This window comes from Leptodactylus fuscus, chromosome 10 (assembly GCF_031893055.1).
Source record: "Leptodactylus fuscus isolate aLepFus1 chromosome 10, aLepFus1.hap2, whole genome shotgun sequence".
NCBI classification, from domain to species: Eukaryota; Metazoa; Chordata; class Amphibia; order Anura; family Leptodactylidae; genus Leptodactylus; species Leptodactylus fuscus.
In genome coordinates this window covers 72,591,693-72,601,259 of record NC_134274.1, presented here as the reverse complement: position 1 = coordinate 72,601,259, position 9,567 = coordinate 72,591,693, and the positions used below count along the sequence as shown (strand labels likewise).

At 42.1% G+C, this 9,567-nt stretch overlaps 1 protein-coding gene across 1 annotated transcript in view; it reads right to left on the bottom strand.

Annotated features, from left to right (window-relative positions):
• Window positions 1-608: 608 nt before the first annotated feature.
• Window positions 609-9,567, bottom strand: part of LOC142183175 (uncharacterized) — a 43,246-nt gene continuing 34,287 nt past the window's right edge. The window contains exons 10-15 of the mRNA XM_075258115.1: window positions 8,390-8,534; window positions 6,959-7,114; window positions 5,245-5,368; window positions 5,029-5,126; window positions 4,264-4,375; window positions 609-2,166 (exon numbers count right to left, since the gene is read on the bottom strand). Of these exons, the coding sequence (XP_075114216.1) occupies window positions 875-2,166; window positions 4,264-4,375; window positions 5,029-5,126; window positions 5,245-5,368; window positions 6,959-7,114; window positions 8,390-8,534 (1,927 nt within the window). The 3' untranslated portion in view covers window positions 609-874. The remainder of the gene's footprint in view (window positions 2,167-4,263; window positions 4,376-5,028; window positions 5,127-5,244; window positions 5,369-6,958; window positions 7,115-8,389; window positions 8,535-9,567) is intronic.

The window sequence follows — 9,567 nt, the reverse complement described above, 5'->3', positions numbered from 1 at the left end:
AGCCAGGCTGAATTCCAAGTGGGGGAAAAAAACCCTCAAAAAACCTCAAGCTCAGGGAAGGGGCAGACAGACAACCAAAACACCCCCTCCCCAGCAACTACTGCACCCAAAAACTCCAGCCATATAGATTTTTGAAATTTTCCAGTAGCTGCTGCATTTTCCCCCCTCGGCTTATACTCGAGTCAATAAGTTTTCCTAGTTTTTTTTTTGTAAAATTAGGGGCCTCTGTTTATATTCGGGTTGGCTTATACTCAAGTATATATTATATACAGTGAAAACTAAAATTTAAAAAAACAACAAAAACAAATAAATAAGCTACACTTTTATATTATAAATAAAAACTAAATCTTGCCCTGCAAAAAGAAACACCCTACACAGATTTCTACACTAAAATGTGATAAAGTTATGGGAATTTCAGTAAGACAACACAAATTAGCTTCTTTTAGTAATTTTGTTTTTTATATAAAATATTTTATTTTGGTAAATTTATTAAAACACGAAGAAAACTTTGTAAACTTGTTATCTCCAGTATCATACCGATTTGCACAATATAGGAAACGTATCATTTTATCGGGATGTGAGCACCATAAAAATGAAACCTGTAAAAAAAATGTTTTAAAAAAATGGAACAAATGTGTTTTTTCCCCCAATTCTAACTTAGTGTGATTTTTTTTCCAGCTGCAGCACAGAATATTAAATTGCGCCATTATGTACAAACTGTCCTGAAAAAAAAAAATTGTCATACAGCTCTGTGAACGGAAAAAATGAAGACACAGTCGCATGGTTTGTAAAGTTTTAGAAGATGAGATATCTGGGCAATTGTAATATGAAAATGCTTTTTCACTTGTGTCCAAATGTGTCCTATGAAAACATTTTACACATTCAGTACCTGAAAATGATTTATCTCGTCACCCTCAAGATGTGCTTTGTGTTCCTGGTAACATATATTGCGTGTGTGTAAATCTTGATGCTTAAGAAGAAGGGATTTCCTTGTGAAATATTTCCCACAATCTGAGCAAGAAAATGGCTTCTCCCCCGTGTGAGTCCTTTGATGATGAAGAAGACGCGACCTCATTGTAAAACACTTCCCACATTCTGGACACGAGAAGGGTTTATTTCCTGAGTGAGTCATCTGATGTTCTACAAGACTCCATTTCCTGGTGAAGCATTTCTCACATTCTGGACATGAGAATGGCTTCACCCCAGTGTGAGTTCTTTGATGCTTTAAGAGAAGCGATTTCAGCCGAAAACTTTTTTCACATTCGGAACATGAAAATGGCTTCTCCCCTGTGTGAATTTTCTGATGTTCCACAAGATGTGATTTTTGGGCAAAACATTTCCCACATTCGGAACACGCAAATGGCTTCCTCCCTGTGTGAATTTTCTGATGTTCCACAAGTTGTGCTTTTTGGGCAAAACACTTGTCACATTCAGAACATGTGAATGGCTTCTCCCCTGTGTGAATTTTCTGATGTTTCACAAGATGCTCTTTTTGAGCAAAACATTTCTCACATTCGGAGCATATATACGGCTTCTCCCCCGTGTGAATTCTTTGATGTTTAACAAGATTAGATTTTTGGGTGAAATATTTACCACATTGTGAACATAAAAATGGTTTCTCCCCTGTGTGAACTCTTTGATGTTTAGCACGATCTGATTTATGTCTAAAACATTTTCCACATTCTAGACATGAATATGGCTTCTCTCCTGTGTGAATTTTCTGATGTCTAACAAGGTCCGATTTCTGGGTTAAATGCTTACCACATTCTGAACACGAAAATGGCTTCTCCCCTTTGTGACTTTTCTGATGTCTAATAAGATCTGATTTCTGCGTTAAGTATTTTCCACATTCTGAACATGAAAACTTCCCGTCATTCCCGTGAATTCTTTTGTGCGCAGAAACATTACATTTCTTCGTCATTTTTTTCCCACCTTCGCCATCTCTCATGCCCTCTCTATAACCTGTATCCTGATTCTGAAATAGATTAGAGGAAGGTTGTGTGTGAGGAGTTAGATCAGAAGGCAGATTTCTGCTGTGAAGGTCTGAGTTTAACCAAGAGGTAAGTGAGGTTTCCTCGTAACTATGTTCTGTGATATTGTTGTGATATTGTAAATGATAACCTGGAGATGAAAAGAGATGTTCTGCCATGTTCACAGCACAATCATCTGTGGGGAACAAAACAGATTTTATGGTTTCAGTTTCCAAAGCCAAATAGTAGATATTAGAGATGAGCGAACAGTGAAATATTCGATATTCGTTTCCAGTAGAGCCTCAATATTCGACTACTAGATCGAATATCGAATCTCATTATAGTCTATGGGAAAAAATGCTCGTTTCAGGGGAAACCACTATTTGACTAAAGGAGAGTCACCAAGTCCACGAGTAGCAGGAGGAGAGTGTTTAGGAGGAGCGCTGTGCAGTTAAAGCGCACAGACCCCATTATAGTCTATGGAGTCCGTGCGCTTTAACTGCACAGTGTTTACAGTTGCGCTGATAAAAAGTAAGCTCCCTCGTAACTGCAAGCTGCCAGCTCTCCCGACTAGCAAAGATGAGCCTGCGGCAAATCAACGCTGGTTCTGCAGCAGGCTCGTCCTTGCTAGTCAGGAGAGCTGGCAGCTTGTTGTTACGAGGGAGTTTACTTTTTCTCATAGGAATGAATTGACCAGCGTTGATTGGCCAGTGTACAGCATTCTAAAAGATAGAAAAACACCGAGCACACTTTATAGTGTAGATAGTCTATTCACCTTTTTAGATAATTGTAATGAATGTATCAGACCTGGTGGCTTCTCACCTGGTTTGGTTGTGACAGCGTTCACAACTCCGTACTAAGGTGTATATGATACCAGGTATGGGGAGCAGCACGTCTCAAAGGCACCAGTTGTGTCAACCGGGGAAACAGCAGAGGAATAGGGCAGGACGGCGCTCACAGGTCCAATAGATTTTATTAATAAGAAGAAGTGCAATTCTTCTTATTAATAAAATCTATTGGACCTGTGAGCGCCGTCCTGCCCTATTCCTCTAGTGTACAGCATTCGGCCAATCAACGTTGGTTCTGCCGGAGGCTCGTCTGTGAGGAGGCGGAGTCTAAAATCAGACCACAATGGAGACTGCTGTGGTCCAATCCTAGACTCAACCTCCTCACAGACGAGCCTCTGGCAGAACCAGCATTGATTGTCTGAATGCTGTACACTGGCTAATCAACACTGGTCAATTAATTCCTATGAGAAAAAGTCAGCTCCCTCGTAACACCAAGCTGCCAGCTCTCCTGACTAGCAAGGACGAGCCTGCTGCAGAACCAACGTTGATTTGCTGAATGCTATACACTGTATAGAATTTGACCAATCAACACTGGTTCTGAATCGAATATTTACTGCGCATAGAAGTAGCATTCGATCAAGTACGAATATTTCAAATACCGTACACTGTCTGCTTTCCCGATGTGTGCCCCGGGTGAAGAGCTAGCGGTCCCGGTACCGTAGGTCTTCACAGTCAGAAGGGCGTGTGACAGTCTGTCAGGAACGTCGTTCTTCACAGCAGCGCCTATAGCGCTGTACAGTGTAAGCGGGGAGGAACCTCCTCCTATGGACGAGTACTGTGAGAAGAGGGAGGGGGGCGTTCCTCCCCGTTCACACTATTGGCGCTGCTTGTACAGAAGGACGTTCCTGACAGAGTGTCAGAAGTGCCCTTCTGACTGTAAAGAGCTACGGTACCGGGACCGCTAGCTCTTCACCTGGGGCACAGATCGGGAAAGCCGACATTGCGCTGAATTCAGCGCACTGTCGGCTTTCCAGTAGTATATAGAACTACCTGTGCCCCAAACCATGAAAGGTCCTCTTTAATTAAAGGGGTTAAGCTTAGGACAAGCCATCAATAGTAGATCTGCAAGGGTTTGTCACTGAAGTCTATGGGGCATGCCATTACAAAATCTCCCCAAGAAAACCATGCCACTACAAATCGATAACATTACTGAGAGCTGCGCTCTCCTTGACCAGTAGATCTGTGGGAGACTCGGCTGTCAACTCTCGCCAGTCTGCCATTTGTGAGGTCCTTATTACGTATCAGAATATGAAAGTTTATGATCTGAATTATTTATTGGCAGAATTGTCTGAAATATAGCCATGTTTGCAGGGTAACACAAACTTGGATTTTTTTTTAAATGCAAATCTTAGAATTTTGCATCAAGGCCAATGTCTACCTAGGATTGCTGCATAGATTTCTGTGGTCTAAAGTTACATAAAAAGTAGAAAGTGGTTAACGCTTACCTGTGCTCGTATCTGTAGAAACTTGCTCTCCTTTACATTGCTGGCTGATGTCTACACACATCTGTATATCTCCTGTTATAGCTTCTTCTTTAATGTAACTTAAGCATTCAGCCTACGATACCCCATAATGTCCAAACAAGAAAGAGGTTAGTGAGGTTTTAATGGAAGCAAAGAGTAAGAAATTATGATAAAAAAATTTTAAAAAAATTCAAAGGGGCTCTATCACTGGATTTTCGCTATTTTAGATAAACATATGCCTGAATAGCCTATAAAAAGGCTATTCAAGCACAGTTCCCTCTGTCTATCATAGATTTCCACGTGCACAGTAGATCTATGATATGATAGACACAGGGAGCTGCAGCCCCTGCTCTGTATAGATCACTAATTAGAAGACGACAAAGGACGTTGTAGTGACATCATCACAGGTCCTGTGCCACTAGCAGGGAAGAGACAGTTGAGAGGCAGTGAATCGAAAAGAGGAGGAGGGACTTACATAGAAGAACCACAGAGGAGGGCGTGAACAGAGTATGACATGAGGGGTGCACAGTGCACGGAGGGCTCATTTACATATATGTTTAAAAGGTAATTCATTAAAACGGGGGGGGGGGGGGTCTTTTAACAAACGATTAGCAGGACTTAAATAGCCTTTATAAAGGCTATTCATGGATATGTTTATCTAAAATAGCGAAAATCTAGTGATAGAGCTCCTTTAAGCAGTTAACAAAGACCAAACTAAATCATAGATAGCACTTGGTGATTGTCTACCTGATAATCCTGTTGGAGGTTGTGAATTTTCTTGCAATAATCTTGTGTATGAAGACGACTGGAAAATCCTTCGGTCTTGTTCTCTGTACTGGATTTTTCTGTACGGGACAAACAAAGTTACTGAATACGTTGATTGTATGAAGTTTTCAAGAGACAGATATTTCTCGGTGACCTAAACTGCTGTCTCCTTTCCAGTCAATGAAAGTCTCCTCTTACCCCATGACGTGAGGGGCTTGAGGGTCTTCATCATGATGTCCTCGTACAAATGCTTATGTGCCTTTAAGTACTCCCACTCCTCCATGGAGAAATAGACAGTGATATCCTGACTTCTTATAGGAACCTAACACACAGGGAAACAGATTGACTAGAAAAATTCAAAAACATTACTTGGAAACTTATATTGGCCTATATATCTGTAAGGAGTTGTGAGGGGATCTAAAAAACCCCAAAACCACAGTATTGTGCAAAAGTTGAAGGCATGTGTTGAAAAAAGTATGTCAAGAATGCTTTCAAAAATAGAAGTCATTAAATCACATCACTAGGTGTGTTCATGCTTTGCTTTCTATCAGTTCTTCTCGGTACACTTGCAGACAGATTTTGATGGAACCATACCTTTAATACCACTCCTCCGCTGCTTGTGCTCCGTCTGCCCTCCTCCTCAAATCTCAGTTCTCCAGAGAACTACGCAAAAACAGCCGCTCGGACATGCGGTGCTATACTGGGTATGTCTGAGCGGCCATTTAGGTGTAGTTCTCTGGAGAACTGAGATTTGAGGAGGAGGGAAGATGGAGGAGAAGGAGTATCCAGGGAAGAGGAGGGCAGACGGAGCATAAGCAGTGGAGGGGCAATATTAAAGATATGACGTTTGGGCTTTGTGGGGGTCATATCATCACTTCCAGGACTCCTCCTCCAAAAGTTGGTCACACCAAATATTGATCGGATTTAGATCATCACTTACTTCCTCCAGGGTTTTTTATATGATGAACCCAGTTGTTCCAGACTGGGTCACATGATTGTAACCAGCACTAGGTACCTAAGGCGCTCCCATGGTACAGAAGACTACCAGTAAACACAGGAAAGGAAGGAGCAGACTAAGTGACTTGGGGGTCAGCTGCTGGTTTTGATCATGTGACCTGGAATCGGAACCAGTTTAGCACCACTGAGTTTGTTGCAGACAAATGTTGGAAGAATTAAGTGATGATAGACTTCCTGAAGAACCCTTTTAAAGAAGAAAGTCTACTGCCTACAGGAATAATCTGGCATTAGAACTTCAATTTTGTAACCTTGTCAGGAATTGTGAACTCTCTAACTTAACTTCTCGGAAATCTCTGTCTGCCTAAATACTGGCCTATTTACGACTGAGGCAACTTCGGAAATCTCTTGGAAGATTAGAAACTCACAGGAGGCCGCAGAAACCAAGCACTGGGCAGAGGCCGCTGAGCAGAATCTTTTAAGAGCACAAATCCTATGCAATTCATTAGTGGACATAAATATTAGAAAAACAAGCATTGACTTTGTATATTATCGACTAGCAATCATTGCAGGCAGAAATCTGCCAATGTAAGAGAACCCTTAGGGTAAGTTTACACGACGGAAAAGGTGGTGGAAACTTTTTCCGCCTTGTGAACATACCTAGTGCAGTATCGGCATTCCGTTGCGGCATCCTGCTCCTAATTAGGCCCAAATGAATGAGCCGTCTCGAGCCGTGGACGCCGCAGCTGACTCAGCCACGTAATCTGCGGCAAGCTAGGTCATGTCGCTTCTTTTTTCCACTACTAGCTAGCGGGAAAAAAAAGCAAGCTGCTCCCATTGAAGTCAATGGAAGCTATTTTTGCAAGCAAATTTTGAGGCGGATTCCGCGTCAAAGTCCGCCTGCAAAAAAACTCTGTGTGAACATCCCCTTAATGTGTAATATCCCAACAGCACTCACCTCTCCCGTCAACAGTTCTATGATCTTGTTGGTCAGGGCTAGAATCTCCTGCTCATTGTTTCTCTCGTCCACCAGTGAGCACTCCATGATGGGAATGTGAGCCTTACTCCATTTTTCACCCTCCTCCTCAGGTATCTTCTTTACCACTATATAATCCTGTACATGGAGAGACAATGATGTCACTTTATACATTCCCTTTATTTGATCATGTCCCTGACTAAATGATAAGCACTTTATGGATAGTGTACTTACTTCCATACAATCTAGCATCCTGAAGGCTTCTCAATACATTAATAATATTCTTAATAGATGTGGTGCCATGTTTAACTCCCCTATGCCATAAGGTGATCTAGGGAGAGACTGATAAAGCCCCATGTGTATTTAGTACCGCAGCTTCTGCTATGTCATAACCTTATTCACAAGGCTAAGGTCAGAGGTCAGCTAAGAGGTTGTCTCCTGCAGCAGTAAATTTCTCTTAAGATCATTCACACCCACGTCACACTGTGGGGACTGATAGCAGGGCAAAAAGTATGACGTTCTCTCCTCTATGTAGTTCTTGACTCCTCGCAGCTCTGTGCTGGAGGCCTTATACCCGGGTTAGAACAGGTGTATAAAACATAGAGCACAGAGCTGCATGGAGGGGAAGGAGAGGATTTATGATTTTGTTTATCCTGCTATCAGCCCCCAAAGCCTGACAGATCGGAGGCTCGTACTGCAAACAAAAAAATTTACTTTGGTAGAACAAAATCTCTTCACTGACCTGTGACCGTGAGAACTGAGAACAAAAAGCTCTGGCACAAATTATAATAAATGTGTTGATTGTAGAAGGCTCCACTCCATTCTGCTAATCCCCACCCACTTTCTCCCATCACATTTTAAAAGCGACAGGAGAGACCCAAAATGGTCAAAATACGTGAAACCTGAAAAACCCCTTTAAGGGTCAGTTCACACGTGAAAACCGCCTAGCTTATTTGTGCGAGGTAAAAAACCTCGGGGAGTTTTTTTGACGCTGTTTTTTGCATTCCACGCGGTTTTTGACACGGTTTTCGCTAGGGTTTTTTTTTCCTATATGTGCTATAGAAACTGCAAGTCGAAAACCGCGCGGTTTTTTGCAAAAAACCACGCGGTTTTGTGTGCAAAAAACCGCGCGGTTTTTTACCGCGCGGTTTTCGCCTCCCATTCACTTCTATGCAATTCTTCAGGCGTTTTCCGCCTGAAGAAAGGTCATGTCGCTTCTTCAGGCGGGAAACGCTAGGAGGAAAAAAAAAGCTAGTGGTCTACATAGACCACCATGTTAAAGGAGAGGTTTTTGAAGCGAATTCCGCTGTCAAAAACCTCCCCTTTGCCCACGTGTGAACTAGCCCTTAGAGCAGTTTACACCGACTAGAGATAAAAATCACAATTTATAACAAGATTCCCCAAATCCCTCACCTCGCCAGTAAGCAGGTAGATGATCTCTAGGGTGATATTTAATATCCTTCCAGCCATGCGTTTCCCATTCTCCGCCATCCTTGGTGGGTAAGGGAGGAAGAGAGTCATATCTAGTTGAGGAGACTTTGCCTGGGAAGGTACTTGACTTCACGAACCGGAGAGAAACAACTGATAATGGAGAACAAACATGGAAGAACGTCCTATGTTATCCAGATTATCATCCATGACATTTTGATGTATTGTGTTGTGGCTTTCTGGTTTGATTTGTTGACCAGCACAGTATGAATAACACACACACACACACACGTGGACAAAATTGTTGTTACCCCTCGATTAATGAAAGAAAAACCCACAATGGTCGCAGAAATAACTTGAATCTGACTAAAGTAATAAGAAATAAAAATTCTATGAAAATGAACAAATGAAAGTCAGAAATTGCTTTTCAACCAAAGCTTCAACAGAAAAAAAAAATAAAAATTCATAAAACAGGCCTGGACAGAAAAGATCCCGCTCTCAAGTCTGTACCTATATTCTACCTTTATACTTTGCATTACTCACCGTTCCACCCACAGTATTACACTATTAGCGCTGTTTTGTGTGTATTTTTCTTCTGTGGACAGAAATGACTGTTCCCTTACCTTAATATTTTGTTGCACAACATTTTGAGGCAATCGCTGCAATCAAACAATTCCTGTAACTGTCAATGAGACTTCTGCCCCTCTCAGCAGGGATTTTGGCCCCCTCCTCATGAGCAAACTGCTCCAGTTGTCTCGGGTTTGAAGGGGGCCTTTTCCAGACGGCAGGTTTCAGCTCCTTCCAAAGATGCTCAATAGGATTTAGGTCAGGGCTCATTGAAGGCCACTTCAGAATAGTCCAATGTTTTCCTCTTAGCCATTTTTGGGTGTTTTTAGCTGTGTGTTTTGGGTCATTATCCCGTTGCAAGATCCATGACCTGTGACTGAGACCAAGCTTTCTGACACTGGACAGCACATTTCTCTCTAGAATCCCTTGATAGTCTTGAGATTTCATTGTACCCTGCACAGATTCAAGACACCGTGTGCCAGATGCAGCAAAGCAGCCCCAGCACATAACAGAACCTCCTCCATGTCTCACAGTAGGGACAGTGTTCTTTTCAAGATAGGCTTCATTTTTCCATCTGTGAACATAGAGCTGATGTG